General features: G+C 38.4%; 1 protein-coding gene across 1 annotated transcript in view; it reads left to right on the top strand.

The window, feature by feature from the left end:
* LOC105546482 overlaps positions 1-25,835 on the top strand; it is a 659,409-nt gene that overhangs the window by 38,875 nt on the left and 594,699 nt on the right. The window contains exon 2 of the mRNA XM_011989689.1: positions 17,821-17,926. Coding sequence (XP_011845079.1) covers positions 17,922-17,926 — 5 coding nt within the window. The 5' untranslated portion in view covers positions 17,821-17,921. The remainder of the gene's footprint in view (positions 1-17,820; positions 17,927-25,835) is intronic.

Below are 25,835 nucleotides of genomic sequence, written 5' to 3'. Positions count from 1 at the left end.
CAGTTCATAGGATTATGGTGAGAATTAAATCAGAGAGTCAACATAAAGAATGTACCACAAAACTTGGCATAATGCCCTCATGGTAAAAACCTGCTTTTTTTTTTTTTTTTTTACCATTCCTATTGTTATTCACAGTTCCTGGCACCTCGTAGGTACACAATAAATAAATGTTTGTTGAGTTAATCAGTTTTACGTAGCATTCATGATATCTATGTGTTTGCAGTCTCACAAACTAAACAGAAGTGTGAAAAATATCATTTTCATTCTATTTAAAGTCAAATGTATCCTTTTTCTGTGAACCGCAGGCAGCATAATGCTAAAAAAATCCCATGGCACATTCAAAAATGCATATGGAAGTGAGGAAGGTAGAAGAAAATGGCCAGTTTGGGAAATAATTCATATACATGGAAAAATAAAAGCTCTGAATAAAAAAGAAAGTTCAATCCTTTATAAAGAAATGCCCAGGCCATGCATAGACAGAAAAACTTACTTTATAAATTAGTTTAGTATTCTTGCAAAGTGCTAAAGCAATTTAGTGTCAGGATACACTGATTCTAATAAAAATAAATTAATAAATTTAAAACGTTCAGGCACCTATATTCGAAGGCCGCTAGGCATTTTAATAGGAGATAAGTAAGAACCATTAATCATGGTTTCCACACACTTTCACACGTTACCCTAGGCGACTGTGGCCAGGGCGAGGAACGGTGCTGTGAGGGTTCTGCTGGTGCTGGATAAAATAATGATTTTATCTGTGCGTTCTACACTCCATGTTGTCTACACTTTCACTCTCTTACAAGTTAAGTACAAAATTGTACCTGTTGACAACTTAATTTTTTCACCTTTTGGCCCTACCCTTAGGAAAAGGTAATAAAATCAGTGAAATGCGTATTTCTTTTCTACTTGCTTGGCATAAATTAGTGTTCGCCTTGAGAGAGAAACTGGGAGAAGCCCAATTGTGCACTGGCCTCCTTTACGCATTGACCATGTTTCTATCCACGAAGTGTGTTCGGAGTCACAAAGTTTATTAATAGAATCATTAACTTTTCTAGGATCAGAGACTTCCTTGAAAAGCTGATGAAAATGATGGGCCCTCTCTCCTCAAAGTGGACATTGGGAGCATGGTACATTCAGAGACTCCCTAAAGATCTACAATGCCATTTTGAGATCTTCTGTGCAAGGTACCTTTCAGATGTCATGCCTACATTCCAACGCAGTGATGACTACATGGAGAAAAATTCCAAGAAATGCCAACTGGGGAACAAATTGGTAACCTCTCTTTAGCCTCAACTCTTCTAACTCATGTTTCCCATGAAACCTCTGATGTATTCATACACAGAGGTTACAAATTAGCTAGATTTGATTCCTAGATTCAAAGACTATTTAGTCATAGATGCAGCAGAATTATGTGTTTTTCATTCTAAGCAGGGCTTTAAAACAGGGCATGATGCATTTTCAGAAAAAATATTACAATTTCTTCCTTAAATGTTTTAACTGTAGGGTCGATCCCTGAACCACAGTTACGGGTACAGTTATGACATGGTGTCTATATGTTTGTCTTTCAAAAACTAAACAGAAGACGGACAGCTCTGCCCATCTTCATTCTTCCATGGTTCCAACCAGCTGCACCAGCCCCTCTACCTCAATAACAGACTGAGTTCTATTTTCTTTCTCTAAAATTCTCTCTTTCCAAGAGTGCCAGAGAGCCCATTTTCAGTCACGATTTGAGGACTCCTATATAGTAAACCTCCTCTATGAGTGAAATAATTGAACCTAACACATTTGCTAGCTTTATAATCTTAACTAAATCACTGAACCTTTTTGGGATTTAGTTGTCTACTGTGTCAAAGAATAGAATTGGACTTTAATATCTAAGCTTGAATTAAGTTTAAGATTCTATAATTTTTCAAACACGTGTGTATATGTGTGTATACGTGTGTTTGTATATATTGCTCAGACCTAGTATTTTCTAAGCTGCTGATACCCTCTGAAAGAATTTCAAATACTCAAATATATCTTTTTCTTTTTAGCACATATTAAACATGTAGAACCATTTGAATTATCATCCAAGTAAGCTTGTCACCCAATTAAAGCATCTAAAGGTCACTTGCCAATTATTTCCTTGCAGTAGCAAGTCTGGAATGTCAAGTTTTGAAACATTAAAAAAATTGTGATTTCTTCATATACATTAGTTTCAGCCACGTAAGCGTAAAATTCAATGCATAAATAACTACCCTGAGATATCATATAAGAGAGAATTTGTGAGATTCTACAGCATCAGATTCACCAGACAGGGGGCCTCACTGGTAGACCGCCAGCACCACTCCCTTTGTATGGTAGCACATAGTAAGTGCTCAGTAAATACTGAGCGAAGGAAAGGATCTAATAACGGATGCAGGATGGGCATAAAATCCAACAATTATTTCTGGGGAGAAGGAATTAGAAATTGAAGATCAGGTGTTAGCGGGTAGCAATCAGGGTGAGAAGATAAAAGACAAGCTGAAAAAGGAATGGTAGCTGGGGGTGGGGAGAAGTCATGAAACTGATGAGGTGTACATGAGGGAAGGAGCAGAAAATGAATGTATTTTGCATACATTTTATTTAACAATATGTAATTTTATTTATGGCAAAATATAGAATGCCTTGTGTCCTCCACTGTTTAGATTAGTACCCATTTTACTGAATGAAACAGTCTTTTGAGTAAACGGAGGCTTGTGTGTTTTCAAACACCCAACGGAATCTCAGGAAAATTGCCTGAAGCCACAGGGTAAATTTCACAAGCTGAACAAGTCTATGCATGTATGTGTGTAAGCCCATCCACTTTAGCATCTCTCCTCATCTTCAAATCTGATTTTCTGTTAAATTTATCAATATTAATCTGCAGGTAAAGGTTTTCAGCACAAATTATATCAGTTAGGAATGTATTTGGTTGCAGGTATTGAAAAGGCCTGATGTAAAGAATATAAACAGATGTCTAGAAGAAAATGGCTGCTGGCATTGATTCAGTGGCATCCTGCAATGATGCCACTAGGTGCCCAGGCTTCTTGCCTCCTTCCACTCTGTCCTCCTGTGTTTGTTTGATTCCATTTTCATAGCTGCAAGATGGTTGCTGTAGCTCCAGTCATTACATCTACATTCAAGATGGGAAGAAAAGTAAGTGTGTGTGTGTGTGTGTGTGTGTGTGTGTGTGTGTGTATTAGATGGTGGTGGTAGAGAGATATGCTAATTACTCCTGTCTCCTTTCATTAGCAAGTGTTAAAGGTTTTCCAGAACACAAGTGAGCTTTCACGTATATGTTAGTAGCCAGATGATTTTACAAATCTATCCTTAGAGGTATGAGAGAGTGAGAGAGTGAACATCTCATCTGGGGCTGGGCACATTGCTGTTCCAACATCATTTGGGTTCAAGTGACAAGGATGAATCACAGAATGGAAATACATTGAGAAATCAGTAGCACTTGCCCCAGCGATACTGCTGGAAAGACAGTAGAAATCAGAAGAATGAAAGCAAAAACGATAAATTTCTCTCCTATTTGGTGTTTAAATCCAGTCTTATTTCCTACAATTGCCTTGAATAGGTATTACCGCTTGCATGCTTACCTCAGGAGAACATTTAGTGAATAATGATATAAGTTATGTTTAAGAGTTTAAATAACAATGAGTCAGATGTGTACTGTGTTGCAATTTGTTTGCATATATGAATTTTAAATTTTCCTTAAAATCATTAAATATATTAAACTTGTACATAAACTCACTGATTTGCACATAAACAGTTTTGGAATTAAATTCCTGCTTTTTGGTTAGTAGATAGAATTGAGAATGCGGCAATATTTTACATGTAGAAGTGCTCAGGGAGAAATAAAAATTTTGTCTACTGTACATAAGTCAGAGAAATGGAGGAGAAAAGGCAGGAAGGGGAATAGAAATTGTTTAGATACCACAGGATGAGAAGGAGAATGGACTGTCAATAACGATTGTAGCAGGAGAAGAAAGGACAGAAATTAAAAATTTATTGAAGTTCTGTTTATTTTTTAAATTTAACTTTTACCATGGAAAATTCCAAGCATATACAAAAGAAGAGAGAATATATTGCAATAAACCTGCTTGTGCCTATCACTTGGCTTCAACAACTATCAACATGTGGTCAGTTTTGTTTCAATGTACACACTCCCCCACCCCCACATTATATTGAAGCATACCTCAGACATCATGTCATTTCATTAGTAAGTATCTATGTAGCTCTTTTAAAATAAAACAATGGTGGGTTTTTGTTTTGTTTTGTTTTTGAGACTGAGTCTCTCGCTCTGTCGCCCAGGCTGGAGTACAGTAGCACAGTCTTGGCTCACTGCAACCTCTGCCTCCCGGGTTCAAGCAATTCTCCTGCCTCAGCTTCCTGAGGAGTTGGGACTACAGGTATACGCCACCACGCCAGGCTAATTTTTGTATTTTTAGTAGAGACGGGGTTTCGCCATGTTGGTCAGGCTGGTCTTGAACTCCTGACCTTGTGATCTGCTTGCCTTGGCCTCCCAAAGTGCTGGGATTATAAATAAAACACTCTTTAAGCATGTAATTATCTTTGGAATCAGATAGAGCTGAGTTCAAATTCTACTCCAGGTACCAACAATTGGTGGGGCTTGGGCAAATTCATTTATTCACTCCATATATATTTATTAAGCATAATCTGGGAACAAGGAAGCAAACAAATAGACAAAGTAATTCCAGGTAAAGATAGACGTATTGAAGGAAATCAAACAGGACAGTGGAACCAAGAATGACTGGAGGTTTACTTTACACCGTGTGGTTGAAGAGGGATAAACCCTTATCCACTATACTGAGGTTTCCTCATCTACAAAAATGGGATACTATGACCTGCCTCCTTCAGTTCTTGAGAATAAATTAGTATTTGAGAAAGTGCTTGGCAAAGGCCTGACACATGGCCAGCTCTCCATGACCATGGAAATCTCCCTGATTCCTGTGCATCAGAGCCTGGTGCAGCAGTGATGGTCTGGTCTTCATTTGGATTCAAGGTGCATTTAGGTATGCTGGGCTGAATGTCATGCTCTAGGCTGGAGCCCTGTAACAACTCCATCATCTCCAATTTTATTCCTCCCCAAGGCACCTTATTCTAGAACTCCAGGAATCCTCGGAATTGCCTCCGGAAAATAAGGTTACATTGGATCTGTCTTCTGTTCCTCCTTCCCCCACAACTTTGTGGGGAGTAGCTGGCTTATAAATTCACAGAATTTTTATGTAGAAAATACTCATTTGTTTACTAGGGTGAATATTTGAGGAGAGCTGCTTAGAGTCTTCCATTAAGTTTACCAAAAAAAAAAAAAAAAAAATCTTTTGAGATTGAGTTCTACAGTTTCCAATTTGGCAGACACTAAATTCTAATCTAAACAAAGAGCTGCTGGCAGTCTATCAGAAAAACAGAAAATTTTAGGTTCTAGAAATGGCTACTTTCTTGGGATTTAATGATGTTTTTCATAATATTTTAGCAGATCAACTTTTATTTATATTAAATGTAGGCTTTGATCCAACCTTCATGTAATGAACCAACAAACAAGAAAAAAAATTCAATACAGTCATTCACTTTCTTTAGATTTGGGTAAATGCAATACCAATAAGCTGCTGTTTACACAAATACTGCCTGTGTATGGCAGAGTAAATTGGAAGAACACAGGCTCTCATTCTGAAGTAAGGATTAAATGGTTGTAGCCATTCCTGCTTGCTGAATCCTAAACCGGAACAATGAAAAGACTGAGGATGAAGGAACTTTGGGACTAGCTTATCATTTTTTCCCTGCAATCGTGATTACATGTAACTTTTACCAATTCCATCAAGGGATGAGGCTCACCCCAGCAATTGGCTCCCGGGCCATTGAGTGCTGTTGGTTCAGCTGAGCACAGATTCCTTCTGCTAGGGCTTGCTGCTGACTGGCCACCTTTAAATTAATTTCTCTTTAGCCTTCCAGACTACCAGTACCCACGAGGGGCTGCCTTAAGCCTTTAGAAAATGTCCTCCATATTTCCCAGGGAAAGTCTCTTCCTCCCTTCCCCACCACCCCAGCAGCCTTCCATTTTATTTTCGGAAGGCAGCTTCTTTCTGGTGCATCCCTCTAAGGTTGAGGACAGCTGACATGCACCACCTGGATCTTCTCTGACTTCCCTATCATCCAGATTTGCACCTCTGGCTTTCTCTAATCTGGATCCTTCCAACTTTTTCTCTTTCACTTCTCTTCTATTACTCTTTGATCCTATTGAATCTCTCATACATGGTGTATTTCTACTGAGTCTTCCTCGTTTGTGAAATTAATTCTCCTTGTCCTCTCTGCATTTCCAAACCCTTTCTGATGGCGTTAGTTGTCTCTTGTTGCCATAACAAAGGATCACAAATGTAGAGGCCTAAACCAAGACAAACTCATCATATGAGTTCTGTAGGTCAGAAACCCCACATGGATCTCACTGGACTAAAATCGAGGTGTCGGCTGACTCCATTCCTCTCCTATAGGCTCCAGAGGAGAATCTGTTTGCTCTTTCCTGGGGTTGTTCGCAGAACTCAATTCCCTGTGGTTGTAAAACTGAGGTCTCCATTTCCTTGCTGGCTATTGAGGGTTGTTACCAGCTTTTAGAGACCACTGCATTCCTTGACTTGTGGCTTCCTTCTCCCGCCTTCAAAGCCAGTGAAGGCAGGTGATATAGTCAGGCTTTGTGTCCTCATCCAAATCTTACTTGAATTGTAATTTCTATAATCCCCATGATCCCCACCTTTCAAGGGAGAGACCAGGTAGAGGTAATTGAATCATGGGGGAAGTTTCCCCATGCTGTTCTCATGATAGTGAGTGAGTTCCCACGAGATCTGATGGTTTTATGAGGGGCTCTTCCCTTTTCACTTGACGCTTCTCCTTCCTGCTGCCTTGTGAAGATGGTGCCTTGCTTCCCCTTTGCCTTCCACCATGATTGTAAGTTTCCCGAGGCCTCCCCAGCCATGCTGAACTGAGTTAGTTAAACTTCTTTCCTATATAAATTGCCCAGTCTCAGGCAATTATTTATAGCAGTGTGAAAACAGACTAATACAACAAGTGAGTCTTTCTCCTGTCCTTCTCTAACCCTCTGCTTCTCCTTTTAAGAACTCATGTGATTATGTTGCACCTATCCAGGATAATCTTATTTTAAAGTCAGCTGATTAACAACCACAGCCCCATCCACATTCTTAATTTTGCTTTGCTGTGTAACACATCACACCACAGTCACAGGTACCTCGGATCAGGACGTCGACATCTTTAGAGAACCATTATTCTGCTCACCACCACAACAATATTTAAAAAATATATATATACACACACACACACACATACACACACATATATATACACACACTGTTTCTTAAGAAGACAATTATAATACATATTTGTTATAAATACACATTAGTAGAATTAATAGTTAAGAGACATAATGACTAACATCTGTGTACACATACACATTTATTTTCTTAATTATAAAAATGGCTTCATTATATATGTTCTCATTTGTATATATACACAATTGTATATATTTGTACATATTTGTAGTATATATTTGTATACACTCATTTGTATATATACTCATTATATATATACATATATATGTACTCATTTGTAGACCTTTTTTCCACTTAACATTGTATTGAAAAGATTTTCCCATTATGTACAAAATTTCTTTACATTATTTTTACAGGTGTGTAGTATTCTATTGTATGAAGTACTATAATTTGATTAATCTCCTTTTGTGGTTTCTGTTAGTTTCAGTTACTATAAAATTGCCACAGTAAACATAATACTCTTTTAAATACCTGTATAAATTCTATTTCCTCTGTCACTTTCCTGTACCTTTAATTTTCAGGGAAAGCTTTATTATTATTATTTATTTATTTATTTTTAGAGTTGGGGTCTTGCTTTGTTGCCCAGGCTGGAGTTCTGTGCTGCAATCATAGCTCACGGCAGCCTTGAACTCCTGGGCTTAAATGGTTCTCCCACCTTAGCTTCCTGTGTAGATGTGACTATGGGCATGGCCCAACATGCTGGGCTGAGTTTATTTCATTTATTTAATTAATGAATTTATTTATTTTAGAGATGGCATCTCACTGTGTTGCCCAGGCTGGTCTCAAATCCTGGCCTCATGCCATTCTCCTGCCTCAGCTTACCAAGTTGCTGGGATTATAGGCTCGAGCCACTGCACTCAGGTGAAAACTTTATTTATTTAAATTTTAAGGAGCTAAAAATTTGAATTGACTCAAAGAGTTATTTATTTTCCTATTTGATTTTTAAATATTTGCATTTTGGATCTCTCATGTATTGATTCATTGATCCATTCATTCATCCTTTGAATATTGTTCAAATCATTCTACTGAGCCTTAACCCACAGGGCTAACATTTCCTGCATCTTCTCTCTAGCCCTTTGCCTAGAATCTTACAGTGACACATCTAATATCTACTAATAACTAAACAGGTGCTGAGTAGCAAGTGACAGTACTGGCTTCTTCGCCTTAGTTTACATTGGCTTTGGTTATACATCCTTTGCCCTGGCTCCCGAAGGAAGAAGTGTCCCCATTCCTCTCCTTTACTGGTGCCTGGTGAAGAAATTAATAGTCTTTCAGCTGTATTTATAAGCAATCACAGAATTATGTGAACCAGAGCAGTTCAAATGATTTATGCAGGGTCATGGGCTCAGTTCACAGGCAGGAGATTTTAGACTCCACCCTAGTATTTATATGATCTGCAGGAGAAAATTGGAAATGCTTTTTCTTCATGAATTTCAAAGTCTTACTCGAGAACCCAAGAGTTGTCAAAATCAGTCTGATATTTGTTACCACCTGATAATAAATTTAACAAAGTATATCTGTGCCAAACAAAACAGTAGAAGTTATATTGAATGCAGATATAGAGGACATAAGATCTCAACCACAGTCTGGGCATGGTGGCTCACTCCTGTAATCCCAGTACTTTGGGAGATTGAGGTGGGTGGATCACTTGAGCTCAGGAGTTCCAGACCAGCCTGGATAACATGGTGAAACTCCATCTCTACTAAATAAATAAATAAATAAATAAATCAAACAAACAAAAATAAAATAAAATAAAAATAAATAAATGAATAAATAAATAAATAAATAAATATTAGCCAAGGGTGGTGGCCTGCATCTGTAGTCCCAGCTACTCAGGAGGCTCACGTGGGAAGATTTTTGAGCCCAGGAAGTCAACACTGAGTGAACTGTGATCATACTACTGCACTTCAGCCTGAGTGTCAGAGGGAGAAGCTGTCTTAAAAATAAATAAATACATAAATAAATAAAGAACAAACATTAACAGGTGAGGAGAAAGTGCTATAATTACATCTTCTAGCTTTTAGAGGCATAATTAAAAAAATACTTTTGTTCTCCAAGTGTCAGTGAAAAAGTTACCTAAATTGTTAAGAACCATAATGAACATTCCGTTTGCCAACATGAGACCTCAAATTGCTCCCTATCTCATGATGTGTTTTCATTTTTTTTTTTCTATCTCACACTTTTTCTTTGGAATTACCAACAAACAAACAAACAAACAAAAAAACTGAAGTATGACTATTGATAGCGATGGTATATAAACTAATAACAGCATTTAGGAGGATCATTTTCCAATGTAACTGATTAATGTATTAACATCTGTTCTCTTCCTCTGCCGTTTTCTTTCTTCTCTTTCCCCTCTTCTCATTGTTATTCTTTCGGTGGTGTGGTGGCAGTAATTCATGGTGAGATGACCTTTTATATTTATTTTTGTTTTTCTAAGGTTCTCTCTTTTCAATAGACTGCTTAATGAGCATAGTTAATCAATGATCACTTGTTAGCAATAACTTGCAAATTGAAAAAGGAAATCTCAGTTATTGGTAGCAGTGTAGGGATTGGTGGGAAACTGATAGATATTGAAAACTCTGGGACTAAAGCTAAGGGACTAAAAATGGTAGACTGAGTTGTTCATGCTATTTATTGCCATGGTGGCTTTTTTTTTGGTTTGTTTTTGGTGATGATAACCTAAATGTAACCCCTTACTTAATTATACTTGTAATATTTGAAATGGCCTGAGGTATGGAGTCCATGGGTAGAGAGAAATTCACAGTATCCATAGGCTCTGTTAGAGGTGCTTGGAAAAATTAGGGAACATGAATAAACAAAACAAACTGAAACAGTCTATCCTCCTGTGGTTGGGAAGAGACAAACTATAAATGAAAACTTAATAAAAAAGCACACGATCTAGTGTAATAGAGTATAGAGTCAGGAGGTGATAAGTAGGTAGTAGAAAGAAATAGGGAATCTATAGTGGAGGACTGAAGGGTGGTTTGCAATGTTAAATAGCACAGTCAAGGGAGGCCTCATCAAAATATAAACATTTTAGCAAAGACTTGAAGAAGGTGAGAGTATTTTATACACCTAAAAGGGAGAAGAGGGTTCTAGGAAGAGAAGCCAGCCAATGTAAAAGTCCAGGAGTCAACTGCCCATTCAGATGCTCCCTCCCAAGGGCATTAGCGAGTCCGCTGTTGAGATCTCCGTGTCATAGTCCCCACTGCCCATTTGGTGTTAGCCTTTATTTCAGGGTTCAAACTCATCATTCAGTAAATACATTATGGTTTTTCCCTTGATGACTATGAGAGCAGGAAGGGTGATCATCTGCATCCTTTTGAGTGAAAATCTACAAGACAGTTCTTTCTCTTGTTAATATCAAACAGCTCTTATAACTTTGGTTATTATGCTAACAACGCCTTACCAAAGACTGATAAGACTGTGGCCTTTTAAATCCTAATTGGCATGTTCCCTGGCTTTAGGAAGAACATAGGCAAAGCCACAAAGAAGGGGAAGGAAAGGAATTCTAGAAATAAATACTTATAGTGAATCCTGCTTTAGGATTTTTGTATTTTTCAATAGGTGTTAAATTAAATTTGGCCTAAAACTACCTCCTTATGCATTTTAAATTCAGCCTAAGTGTGCATAGTGAACTGTAACCTTACTGGATGTGTAAACAGACTGTAACCTACTCTCATGCCAATCACTGAGTTTCGGCCATTCAAAGGTGGCCAACTATTCAAACCGTGTTCAAATGAGGCAAACACCCAGCCGCAACCTCACTTCCTTTTTCCGTAGTCACTTCCCTTTTCCTGTCCATAATTCTTCTTTGACCAGGAGGCAGTGCTGGAGTCTCTCTGAACATATTCTGGTTCAGGAGCTACCTGATTCACAAATCATTCTTTGCTCAATTAAACTGTGGTAACTTTAATTTGTCTAAGGTTTTTCTTTTAACATAGAAATGGCTTCCACTATAAACTGTGCTTTTCATAATCTTGGCTCTGTGATTTTTATGAATTTGTGATCATTTTCAGTTTGGAAAAGTCTGGCGCTCTCTCACCCTTTCACTAACGGTGTGATTATAGCTGAGGTGAAGAGATGGGTTCTGAGGCTGGAAAGATCAGAGACCAAGGCGGTCTTGGTGTGGGAAGTAATAAATACATCCGGCTGAGGATATCTGGGTGAGAAGGAGCGCAGACCCTGTCCCTAGGCCAGGGGAGTCCAAGACTGAAACTAGTACTGAGAAAGAATAAACCCAAATTTATATGAAAAGACAGAAGCAGCTCCTTTATTACAGTCCCTACAGTTATGACAAATGAAGACACATCCAAGAACAGATAATGAAAAATTTTGAAATATTGCCATTGTTTCTCATATTCCTCAGACTCTTGAATTAATATAGCAAACCAAGTCTGAAGATAAAAAGCCAGAAGCTTTATCAAATACATTATGTCTGGCAGAAAGTCTACACTGAACTAACTCAATGTCCAAGTAGTGGCTTGGGTTTTGTGTAAGAAGTGGCATGGATTTTCCTGGGAGGTCTTAATTTGCTTATCTCTTCATCTGAAGCCAAAGTATTTAGCTACAGATGACTTCTGTACTTTTTCTATTGGGTTGTTATATTTATTTCTTCTTTATTTCTGGTTTCGTTTCCTTACTTTCTGGAGGAAACAGGAAGTTCTTTTCTCTAGATCTCAAGAACATTTATCCATAATGGAAAGGGAGAAGGAATAAATTTAATGATAAATCTTGAGTAGCAGTGTCTCTAGAAAGTAGCTTTTAAATATTGATCTTTGCAGAAACCTCAACTTGTGCAAGAGTTAGGCATTATATAGATGATAAAATATATGCAGTAGAATAAATGCTTTAACTTTACATTGAAATTGTTTTAAAGACCAGCTTTAATTCCAGATTTATTCTGTTGTTTTCATTGCTATACAATTAAGAATATAATATTTTCTTTCTCATTTGATTCCCATTGTGTATAAATCTGCACAATAATACAAATTGCTATTTTCATAACCAATTTTTAATTTTTAATATTTTTCAAAATACAGAATTATACATTTGCTAAAAAGTTAGGATTTATACCTTATAGACAAGAAACTGTTTCCCGATTTTGAACAAATTTCTTCTGGCTGTTTTTATATATTGATGTATGGAAAATGTAACTTACTATTTTTGTGTTTCTAAGTGTCTTCATATTCATGGTTGTATTTTTATATAAAACAGTAAAATATAATTTGTTTACAATTATCTAATTTCTGATTATCATGATCCATTTCTTACAGGAAAGCTATTTATCAACAAAAGCAAAAACACAGTATATCGAAAGCATGTAATCACTTTATGTTTGAAGATAAGGTTATGGCAGAGTTTTCTAAGATTCTGCTGAGTGGAGTAGAGAAAAATAAAAAGGTGCAATAACCCTATTTTAATAAAATCTTTTTCCTTGCTGTTAGTATTGTGGTTATACAATAGGTTAATTCAACATACATGGAGGCTTATGGTTCTTAAATATAGAAATTGTTCCATTGCTAATTTCCCCAAAGAGATTTCCGCAGTAAATGCTGTGAAATGTATATTAAAAGCAATACATAAACAGGTGTAGCCCTTAATAATTCCTCTCAAACCTGAAGATCTTTAAGTTCTGTTGTTTTACTGTTGAGCTTGCATAACAAACAAGCAAAAAACAATCACCACCTAAAAATCTTATTAAAATGAAATGATAATCTGAAAATGACAATCTATTTTTCCCCCTTTTCTTTCCTTCCTTAAACTTAACCTAAACTGCTTTTTTTTTTTTTCCCCTTTCCTGGTAGTTTTAAATACAAAAGGACAACTAAGTACCTTCATTTTAATATTCATTATTTCTCTTATAGTCTCAAGAGGAAATAATCATAGATCCATTTTTTTAAAGCCCGAACTATGATGTGATAAAGTTAAAAAGTCACTGGTATTTTCCAGGTTTAAATGTGGTCTTTAAAATAATTTAGATGTGCATCTGTGTGTTTTTTTTGGTATGCAACATATTTTCCATGAACAACACAACAGCTAAATCAACTCTGCGTGATTTTACCTCCTTTCGGCACTCATGCATTTATAAATAAATTATATCAGCTGTGTACCTACTTTGTCACTTTCCACCATGAGCTCACACAACTCATCGTACAGCAGACATTTGCAAAAGCGGGTGTGAAATTTAGACCAAGTTCCAGGAAAAGCAGTTGACTTTCTTACCTCAAGGCATAAAATCATAGGCCCTTTGCCAGGTTTGTGGACATTTCATTCTTTACTAAGCTAACTTCTCTCTCCACTCAGCTCTGTTCTTTTCTCCCTCTCCCTGTCTCCCAGGGCCACTCTGGAAGAAGAAAGAACCGCCCAGGTGAGCTGGTCATTCACTTGTAGGCATTAGAATGGCAGAGCTGTCACCTGTGGGCTGTTTAGGCTGCAAACATTACTAAGCTACTTTACAGAAAGTTATGTAAAGAGCTGTTAATGTTCCCTGAAGACTCCTGCCATGCTGGCTGTACAGGCGTTTGGAAAGAGGCAGGTCGGGACGTGTGTGGACGCTATCCCTCGCTATTTATGAGCTGAGCAGCTTGCGGTGAAAAGCTGTCATTTTCCCCCTGGGTGTGTAGAACCAGTTTCTCCGGCATGCCAGGCCACGAAGCTGAGGCTTATCCAAAAGGAGGGGCGGGGAGGTGGGCTGCAAGGAAAGCCAGAGATGTATCATTTATTTAAACTCTGAGTGGGGAGAGAAAGTGAGGATAAAAAGAAGAAAGGAAAAACTATCTTAGAAAGTTCCCTCAATTATCTGTGGCTTCCTATGGTGGAAACATCTTCTGTTTTCATTCAGTGGAAGTGGAGGGAAATGTGGGAATTAAGCTATATGGAGAAGAAGCAAGACTTACTCACCGTCCACTGGCTGGACCAAGTCATTGGCAGAGATAATTCCCGATCGACTTTCATCCCTTACAGATTAAATTTATCTAGAAAAACTCAAAGTTATCCAAACTGACTAAAAATGCCCTTTTCTATTCTGGAAAAGATTTGAATCATCCAAAAGGAATAAAAATGCCCTTTCCTATTTTGGAAAAGATCTGAACCAACATCTAAACTAACCCCATTTGAATTTTTAAATGGTATGTATAGTACGTTGGTATCTAACCAGGGACCCCAAACCTGTGCTGTCACCATAGAATAGAAAAAATGTAAACGTAACAGGTTACAACAAAAATCCTTCTTTTTCGCTTGCCTGCAAAAGTCTAGGCAGTTGGAATTCTTTAGTAGGCCTGCTTGCACTTTTCATAAAGCCGTATATAGGCAAATAGGCTAGGCATTGATCACAAAATGGACTTGTAAATGACTGTGCCTGCTGGTGTAAATCAGTGCCACCCAACAAAACAGAGGAGCCAGACCATAGTGTAGTTGTTGCTTTTCTTGAATTTTCTTAATATATCTGTTTTTTTTTTAAATGATTCTAACTGTCAACTGGGATTATTAGACTGCATAATGATATTTTTTATGTCCAAACACATGAATAAAATTACTTTTCCCCCATGTATATTATGGTTACATATGCTTTCTGAAAGTAAATTAACATAGAAATAAATCTGTGATGTCAAGAATATGCATTAACCTGTTTGGGCCTTATAAATATGTAAAAATAGCACCTAGTGCTTTGCCTCTCTCTGGTAGTGTAATATCTTATCCTGAATCTAGAACTGGACATTTTGTATATTAGAATATACAAATTCTAATTCATTCATATGTTGAAGTCCTGATCCCTCACTGTGAGGGTACTATATTTACTCAATGCAATTTAATAGTAATTTAAGAAAATATGGTGTGTTTGGTTTTGTACCTGGTGGTCAAGGGAATACGATGAAGACTGTCACGTGGTCTTACCTTTTTGAGGCTTATCATCTTGCCTTAGATGTGACTAATGCATTGTTGCCTGGGCTGTTGCATCAGATTCTACTTTGCCTTTATTCTTCTTCCAAATTGTTCTTCACACGTCTTCTAAAGAAATTCATCTTAGCTTTCTTCCCTCTTCCCCTCTTATTGGTAGAGAAGATCCTCATTGTCACTCCCCTTTGTGGCCCAGCGCTCTGGCCACACGAGCTGTCACAGTGGCTTTCAGACTCGCGGCTCACTCATCTCTCAATGTTTGTGTGTGCTGTTCCCCCTGCCTGCTTTTCCACATCTAACTCCATCCACCTGGGAAAAGTCGTCCTTATTCCATAAGGAATCTGCTCATGCAGCACTTGTGTTTTGCACAAGGCCTTTCCTGCTGCCTGCCCTCCCCAGCAGGGCTCGATCTTCAGAGTCCTCCTCCTCCTCCTTAACTACCCTTCTTCATGTGTTCTTTGAGTGTCTTTGGTGTGCTTGTCAGTATCCTTGACTGGCCTGAGTGCTCTTGGTGGCCAGGGTTTTTGTCTTATTCAATCTTTGTGCCACCACCACATAACACATCTGGGTAGACACTCAACAAACATCTGCTGAATGCACAGTCCCTTCATCACCTAAAAAATGATTTTCAAACAACACTAAGTCTACATATAGTTTTCTAGGACCACGAAGGCTGGAAGAAAACTGATTTACTCAAAATATCTGAATTGGTTCTGGCTTTGTCTTTTTCTCTTCCTGCCTTCTTTACCTTCATCTACTGACTGCTTCTCATATCAGTGAACAAATCCCATGAACCAAACCACCTCTTTCCCCAGCTTAAGCTCTATAACAGCTCCCATCATCCTTAGAATAAAATGAAGGCCTTACCTTGGCTAACAAGGCCCCCTGCAATCTTGTACCCCCAATCCCCCCAACCTCATGCTGTCCTCTCCCCATCATAGACTGCGTTCCAGACACAGAAGCTTCTTTTGGTCCCTAGAACATGTCAGCCTCTCTTCTGCCTGGAGGTCTTCACACCTGCTGTTCCATCTGCTGAAACCCTTTTCCATTATCCACAGGGCAGGCTTCTTATCTTTCAGGTATCAGCTTCAACGTTGCCTTTTCAAAGAGGCCTTTCCTAATCACCTCTTCCCCATCCTTTTCTCTAGGACTACATCTGTATTTGTCCTTCAAAGCCAAATCACAAGTGATTGATTTATTTGTATTTACTTTTTTCTTTGTTTGTTTATTCATTGTCTCTCTTTTTCTCCCATTAAACTGTGAGCTCCTTGAGGACAGGGACCATGTCTGTTTTTTCCTGCTGAATTCCCAAAGGCCTACAACGGCACCAGGCACAGAGTAAATGATAAGAAATATTTCTTGAATGTCAAGTGAATAATCAATCCAAAGCAAATTTGTACAGGGCTTCCTGATATACATAGATTCTCACAAAAACCAAATGAAATGCATGTGTAAAGTGCTAAAATTACTCTAGTGTTATTTTGGGCTAAATATTTGTGTCCCTTCCACCAAATTCATGTGTTGAAGCCCTGATCCCTCAGTGTGATGGTATTAAAAGTCCTTTGGGAGGTAGTTAGGGTTAGATGAGGTCACAAGAGTGGTGCCTTCATGACGGAATTAGTGCCCTCATAAGAAGAGGACGTCAGAGAGAGATGGATCTCTCTCTCTCCACAATAAGGCACCATGGAAAGGCTACATAAGCACACAGCAAGAAGGCGGCTGTCTGCAAGCCTAGAAGAGGGCCATCACCAAAACCCAACCATGCTGGCACCTTGATCTCAAAAAATAAATATCTGTTGTATAAGCCACCCAGCCTGTGGTATTTTGCTATAGCAGCCCCAGCTGACTAAGACATGTGTTTACATGTGCAGACCTCAAGCATTTTGGCCAGTCCTTGTTTCTATGATGATTTTGATGGTTAACTTGATGGAAAATGTCTTTGGTATCTTCCTTTCCTCTTTCAAACTTGCAGGCATTCTCCAGCCTCTGTTGCTATGTTCTGTGTGCTCGTATTCACTTCCCTCTCTTCACACAAACTGATATAACTCACCTAGCACACACAACCATCATGGATAGGCCTGAGCTCCCACTCAACCTAACACTATTGTTATGTCAAATGAGATCTTTTAGTGATATTTTAAAAGGAGAGTTTTACAAGTATCTTGGGCTATGAAAAAGGGGTCTTTAGATCAATTTGTTGGAATAATCTTCCAATCTTTTAAATAAATATGATTAGCAAAGGGAGTATCACACATTGACCTGGATGTAGTAGCAGGAAGAATATCCTCAGGTTCTTCAGCTCTCTTTACACAAATAGGCATTATCCCAAAATAAGTAATGCTAGGAAATATGTAAATAAGTTCCAATTTACAGTTGGTTGTTCTTCCCTTTCACTCCAATTTTTTTGTATTTATCAATAACTCAGGTATTTTATTTTTAAGAACATAGGCAAATACCTCTAACCTTTCTCAGGCCATTCAAGATTAAGCAAGGTTTGGGGTTCAAATGGTCTGGGTGACCACTTAACTCATGTGACCTTTTTGCTATTAATGTTTTCCAGAAAAACAACAACAGAATCATTATGACTACTAAGAATACATTTTAAAAAATTAACATGACATCTTGGATCTTATAAGAGTCAAGCTCTTCAGGAAACAAACCATGAGGTAAGTGATTGCCCAGTGATTCCATGTTCAGCTCTCTGAGATCTGCTGAGAATTAAAGGTGATTCTTAGGGCAAGCATACAGCATTATCAAAGGCTGTAGCAGCTAGAGCAGGTGAAGGAAACAAACAAAAACAAAAAGCAAAAAACCAAAACCAACCTAGACCATGCGGCATGCACCATAAACTGTGCTTTAGCTTTGCTTCCAAATGCCAGAGAACACCTGTCCACACTGGGGACCCGGCACACATTTTCTTCCTGGCGCAGCACACCAGATGCCCAGCTCTCATTAAGGAGAAGTTTGTCTGACAGTCTTTGCCTTGCTGTAATTCTCATCCCACTCTGAATTCCTCTAGCAAACACTGATTGAAAGCTCTCCATATGCCAGGCACCACACAACTCTGCAAACCTCCCTTGGATCCCACCTTTGGAGTAGGAGAGGCAAGGTACAGAGAGGGTGAGAAGGCAGAGTATTTGTTGTTTAACCAATTTTTGATTGGAAAGACTTTCAATCAGGCATTAAATTTATCAGGCTTCTGCTGTGGGTCTGACAGGCACTGGGGATGTGAAGTGAGTTCATGTGGCCCTTGCTCTTGAAAGGTCACAGTCTGGGTATAGACTTATCTGTAGGATGTATTATTCAAGGAAAGAAGCAAAGTATAGAACAGCATGGATGCTCCCATCTGAGCAATAAAATGGTATGTGATACATGCATGAGCACGCACATGTGCACACGCATGCATGCATAGGCATTACACACTCACACATGTGCACATGCACACACACGCATTGCACATGCACGCACGCACATGCATTGCACACACGTGCACACACGCATTGTGCACGCACACACACGCATGTGCACACGCACGCACACACATGCATTGCACACGCACGCATGTGTGGCTAAATGCCTAGACTACTTGGAAACACTGGTTGCTTTGGGGAGAACTAGTTTGTTTTCTTAGAGCACTTATCACTCTCTGAAATTGTCTTATATATTTATCAGCTTATTTATTATCTGTTTCTACACTGTCATGTGAGCACTTGCTTACAACTATAGCTCCAGTGACTACAATAGAGCTTGGTATGTTTTAGGTGCTTGTAGTTAAGATTTTTTTTTTTAAACGAATGACCTGGAAATGAGATGATGTAGGGGTAAGAATTCAGAGATGGGACAGTCTTGCTTTTGACTCTATGCCATTCTGTAATGCTTGAATATTTCAGTTTTTATTATGAAAAAAATACAATTAAGTATTTTGAAGTATATTAAGCAAAAGTAGAGACGACAGTGTAATAAACTTCCATGCACTCACTACCCCAAAACAATGATCAACTCACAGCAGATTATGTTTCATGCATATCTCTCTCACTGCCCTTCCCCTGCCTCAAGATTGTTTTGCAACAAACGCCAGCCATCATTGTGTCTTTAAGTAGTTCAATATGTAAACCATAACTGCAATACATTCTACACCTAAACAAACAAGCAATATTTTATGAAGAGCATCAATTATTCACCATTCAAATTTCCCTAATGAGTCTCATACTCTTCTTATAGGTTGTTTGAATTGTATTTAACAAAGTACATGTATTACTTTTCTTAGAATGTTTATTTGGGATGTTTACAATCTAGTAATCTAGTAGGGAATATGGCTCCATCCAATCATCCATCCATCTACCCATCCATCCATCCATTAAATAAATGTTAAGTGCCTAGTATGTGCCAGGCATTGTTCCAGGTGCTTGTTATATATAACTGAACAAAAAGAAATCCCTGCCCTTGTGGAGCTCTAGCCCTCTAGCTGACAGAGACCACTAACAAATAACAAGGTATGTAAAGCCTTGATTATGATTCAGTAATATGTAACATGTATGATAATGGAAAGGGCACAAACTCCTTTGATAAAAACAGTGTCATCATAAGAGATTCAAAGTATTGAGGCCCTTATTTTAGCATTTAAAACCTGCGATGTGTCTGGGCGCGGTGGCTCACGCCTGTAATCCCAGCACTTTGGGAGGCCGAGACAGGCAGATCACTTGAAGTCAGGAGTTCAATACCAGCCTGGCTAACATGGTGAAACCACATCTCTACTAAAAATACAAAAATTAGCTGGGCATGGTGGCATGTGCCTGTAATCTCAGCTGCTTGGGAGGCTGAGGCAGGAGAATCACTTGAATCCAGGATCCAGGAGGTGGAAGTTGGAGTGAGCTGAGATTGCACCACCACACTCCAGCCTGGGCAACAGAGCGAGACTGCATCTCAAAAATAAATAAATAAATAAATAAATAAATAAATAAATAAATAAATAAATAAAATTTGCAATGTTTTCGCAACACTATTCACAATAGCAAAGATATAGCATCAACCTAAATGCCCATCAATGATAGACTAGATAAAGAAAATGTGGTACATGTACACCACGGAATACTACGCAGCCATAAAAAGGAATGAGATCATGTCCTATGCAGGGACCCAGATGGTGTTGGAAACCATTATCTTCAGCAAACTAATGCAGGAACAGAAAACCAAGCACCACATGTTCCCACTTATAAGTGGGAGCTGAATGATGAGAACTCATGGACACATTGCTGGGAACCACACACACTGGGGCCTGTTGGAGCGGACAGATAGGGGGAGGGAGAGCATCAGGAAGAATAGTTAATGGATGCTGGGCTGAATACCTAGGTGGTGGGATGAGGTGGGCAGTAAACCACCATGGCACACGTTTACTTATGTAACAAATCTGCACATTCTGCACATACACCCCTGAACTTAAAAGTCGGAAAAAAAATTTGCAATGTTTAATGTTTTGATAAAACCTTGTAAACAGAATATATTGAGTTATTTAAATAACAATTAAGACCATCAAAACTTTTTTTTCCTTTAACTTTCTTACAAACACATTGACTGGGCTCTGCCATTATAAAGAAAGTCATGATAGCCAGGGGTCAGGTGCTATTTGTCAGGGTTTGAGAGGTCAGACTTGGATGTTTATGAAACAGAGCCAGTCTGATACCACATTCTGGTGTAGACTCTAAATATGATGAGCATTTACACAGACCAAGCCAGTGAAGTGCACTAATGCTTCTGGAGTAGGTCTCCTTAGAGAGAGCCTTTTGTGGTTGGAATTCGAATACCACTCATGCCCAAGTCATGAAGCATCTTTGGCCTGTTATCTGGATGGTCTAGGGAAAGTAGAGCTATTGGCAGGCTCTACTAAACCTAAGAGTATTTTTGACTCATGCTTGAAACCCACATTGAAAGGTGGTATTTTAACTCCTGAAAGGAAATGTCAGCAGTCTTAAAAATATATTAAAACTGAAAAGGGGCCGGGCGCAGTGGCTCAAGCCTGTAATCCTAGCACTTTGGGAGGCCGAGACGGGCGGATCACGAGGTCAGGAGATCGAGACCATCCTGGCTAACCGGGTGAAACCCCGTCTCTACTAAAAAATACAAAAAACTAGCCGGGCGTGGTGGCAGGCGCCTCTAGTCCCAGCTACTTGGGAGGCTGAGGCAGGAGAATGGCGTGAATCCGGGAGGCGGAGCTTGCAGTGAGCCGAGATCCGGCCACTGCACTCAAGCCTGGGCGACAGAGCTAGACTCAGTCTCAAAACAAAAACAAAAACAAAAACAAAAACACAACTGAAAAGGGCCAGTATAATGTTTTAACAGTTTTATGCTGTCATTAAGACACCAGACACTAGTACACCTTAACAATTTTGGTTAAATTGAACTTAACAACAATGACAAAAAAAAAAAAAAAAAAAAAGGGGGACAGGGAGAATAGGACTATATCTTACCAAGACATTTCAAAGACTATAGTGTAGCCTGAGTAATTTTTATACAAGTTCCCCAAAACTTACGCATCCAAATGATATTGTTTCCTATGCAGTGGTTGCTTTGGAAGATATACTCTATATTCCTTCAGTGGTGCAATTGTGCAAACCTTTTCTTTTCTTTTTCTTTTCTTTTCTTTTCCTTTCTTCTTTTCTTTTTTTTTTTTTTTTGAGACAGAGTCTTGTTCTATTGCCCAGGCTGGAGTGCAATGGTGTGATCTTAGCTCACGGCAACCTCCGCCTCCCAGGTTCAAGTGATTCTCCTGCCTCAGCCTCCCAAGTAGCTAGGATTACTGGTGCCTGCCACCACGCCTGGCTAATTTTTGTAGTTTCAGTAGAGACGGGGTTTCGCCATGTTGACCAGTCTGGTCTTGAAGTTCTGACCTGAGGTGATCCGTCCACCTCGGCCTCCCAAAGAGCTGGGATTACTGGCTTGAGCCACCATGCCTGGCCAGACATGCTGATTTTTTAAAATCCTACCTCATCTTGCTCCAATGTCTGGTTTCTCTCTAAATCCTGACTGTGCTCAGATTTCACTTTCCTCAAGATTCTGAATGCCTTCAAAAGAGGCCAGAGGATAATTCTGCAACCAACAAAAGATGGTAGATCTCTCTACTGAAAAGATGGTTCAAAAGTACAGGAAAAAAGTGATGATTTTCAGAAGCCTCATGGGTTCACCAAGCATGAATCATGTCAGAACAAGCTCATTCCCTTCTGCAGGATTGTATGACCTCCAGATACACGGGGACAAGGTATGGTAGAAAGCATCTTGGACTAGGAATTAGGAGATTGTCTTCAAATGCTTCTTCTTGCTACTTTCTAACCACATATTTGGGGCAAGTCACTTGCCTTCTGTTAACCTTCTGTTGCCCCATGTATAAAACAGGGATAATATTAACTTCTAGAACAAAGTAATAAATAAATTAGTAATACCCCCCTTGTAAGGATTGGTATGAGAGTTAAAAGAGGTAATATATTTTAAACAGATTAGAATACTTCCAGTCAAATAATTCAATACATGTGAGTAATCCACACACAAAGAAAAAGACTAAAAACAGACAAACGGCCATGCGTGGTGGCTCATGCCAGTAATCCCAGCACTTTGGGAGGCTTAGGCAGGTGGATCACTTGAGGTCAGGAGTTCGAGACCAGCCTGGCCAACATGATGAAACACCGTCTCTACTGAAAATACAAAAAATTAGCTGGGTGTGGTGCTGCATACCCGTAGTTCCAGCTACTCGGGAGGCTGAGGCAGGAGAAATTGCTTGAACCTGGGAGATGGAGGTTGCAATGAGCCAAGATCACACCACTACACTCCAGCCTAGGCGACAGAGCAAGACTCTGTCTCAAAAAAAGAAAGAAAGAAAAAAAGCAATTTTAGGCTGAAATAATGAAGAAGTATTACCACGTCTTAAAATAAATGGCTAAAGGTACCAGGAATGTTTAGACTGAAGAAGGGAAAATCTCAGGGGTTGGCAAACAATAGCCCAGGTGCTGAATCTGGTCCACTTCCTCTTTCTGTATGGCCTGTGAGCTAAAAATGATTTTTCCCTTTTTAAATAGTTGGAAGCAAATCATACATAAAATTCAAATTTCAATGTCTATATAAGCAAAGTTTAATTGCGAACCCAGTCATCTCATTCATTTGCCTATTGTCAATGACTGGCTTTTGTGTAACAACAGCAGATTTGAGTGGTTGCAATAGACACCATATGGCTGAAAACTCCAAAATATTTACTCTGACCATTCACAGAAGAAGTTTACTGACACCTGAAATAGTCAAAAGCTGTCACGTAAAAGAGGAAATAGACTTGTTCTGTAGGCACCAGAACTTAGAACTAATGGGTAAACTAATGGGTAGATGGGTAACTAATGGGTAAAAACTATAGGATAGGTAAGTTTCACTCAATATGAAAAAGAACCTTCTAATAATCAGAGTTACCAAAAGGCGGAAAGGGCTGTTTTGTAAGGAGGTGAGATCCCTGTCAACAGAAACATTTAAACTAAGCTACATGATTGCTTGAGGGGGGTATAGAAATAATTTAAGGACAAGATGATGTTTGGGCCAGAAAACTTTTCAGAACCGCTCTGAAACTCTGATTTTGTAATTCCAAGCTTTTCCCAATCTATCTCTGAAATCTCAAATAAGTACTTACAGGCAATAATTTACAACTTAGACTATTCAAATTGCTGTGAGGGATAATGACCTGTGTAGGAGTTACTTGATGGATCTAATAGACTTTCACAAAAGACAAAAGTTAAACACTTGAACATTCGAATTTTCCCCATAATTTTACGCAACTTTTGGAAGACAACTGAAGTCCAGTCATAGACCCAAAGTAAAGAACCCCAGTTTACATAAACTCTGAGGCCCTGAAACATAAAATTTCTGAGTTAGTTGATGTTTCATTAGTGCATCCATTTTTGGATGAATCATGCCCTTTGTTCTTCAGTTTCTTTCACAGTTTACGATAGGACTAACCTACTTCATGTGGAAGACTGAAACAGCCCTTCCATGGAGTATGTGCCATCCTAGAAGAAAGCTTCAGAACTTCTTAGTTGTTCTAATACTTACAGTTCACAGGCAGATCATTCAATACATCATTTTCATTATATAAGGGTCTAGTTGTGGTCTAGAAGATCTTCCTTGTATTATTGCAATGACTAGCATGAATGGTTGATTTAAACAGTTTATCTTTATTCATATTTTTCCTTCCTTATGTGCTTTAATTTTTTAATGTTAAGATTAAGATTGACTTTTAACAAGGTCAAGAGTTCAATTGACTGGCAGATATTGGGTTAATTTATGTAGCAGTTTATAGATAAAATCATTTGTCCAACAAGTAATTTATATGCTGGAAGAAACAGATTTGATGTGAAGCTAACTGTAAGTGACTTAATCATAAATGATTAAGCCATATAATTCTGTTCTTAGTGGTTTTTTAGAGAGTAGTTTTAAATAAATATATTAGTCTATATGTAAAGCAAATGATTTTAAGACATATTTTCCTTTATAGAAGCCAGCAAACTATGGTCTGTGGATCAAATATGACCTGTTGCCTGTTTTTCAAGTAAAGTTTTATTGGAACATGGCCATGTGCAGTCATTTACATATTGTCTATGACTACTGTCACACTACAATGGCAGAGTTGAGTAGCTGCTGTAGTAACTGCATGGTTTGCAAATCCAATCTTAAAATATTTATTCTCTGACCCTTTAGAGACTTTGTTCATCCCTGCTTTAAGCTATGGATAGCAACCTGCACAGATAAAAAGTGTGAAAAGAATAAAGAACTTAAAAAAAAATAACCTGCAGATTATGGAGCAATATATTTTTGTTGACTACAGATCCGCAAAGATTTTCAGCTGAGCTGGAAAGCCTATTGAGCTTGAAATGGCTATCCTTACAGCAGAGTAGATTTTTTTTGTGATGGTTAGTAGCATGTATTCTGAATAGTGAAGAATGACATGTAGAATTTAACTTGTGATTCGTTGAAAGAATTTCTTATGTATTCATTAAAATAAAAACAAAACCCAACCTCTGAAAAAACGTATTTTCATATGTAAATCATTCAATTGTATTCACTTTTTTGGGCAGGCAGTCAAAATAATTTTGCCTCTGTGTTTTCATTTTTGATGTTCATGGATTTATCATGCAGACATTTACATTTGACTTTGTCCTTTACAAATACATTTTGAATAAAATGCTTATGTGAAAAGGATTGAAAATGGAATCTACCAAGAATATTTCTTTACTTGAGCTTTCTACCCATATTCCCCCACATTTTTTGTTCAGTTGCAGTAAGTACCATTTGCTCTTGAAAATTAATTTGCTAATCTTAGATGCCAACAAGTCAATTTCTCAAATGTTTCATGTTTAATTTGTCCTAAAGCTACCCATTCCTGATAAAATCTGAGCTTTAAAAGATTGAGTGGGTATATGGTCTGAAATAGTGAGCAAATTAATACAGCATTTGCTTCTGGGGTCTTTTATGGAAAATGATGCTTAGTAGGCTGCTAGACCAAATGGAATGATGTGTTAATCAGTTTCTTCCAAGTCTACTTCTTTGCTATCC

Source organism: Mandrillus leucophaeus, unplaced genomic scaffold, assembly GCF_000951045.1.
Source record: "Mandrillus leucophaeus isolate KB7577 unplaced genomic scaffold, Mleu.le_1.0 Scaffold36, whole genome shotgun sequence".
Classification (NCBI taxonomy): Eukaryota; Metazoa; Chordata; class Mammalia; order Primates; family Cercopithecidae; genus Mandrillus; species Mandrillus leucophaeus.
Note: the sequence above shows the minus strand (reverse complement) of the source record. Positions and strands in the feature narration are given on the sequence as shown.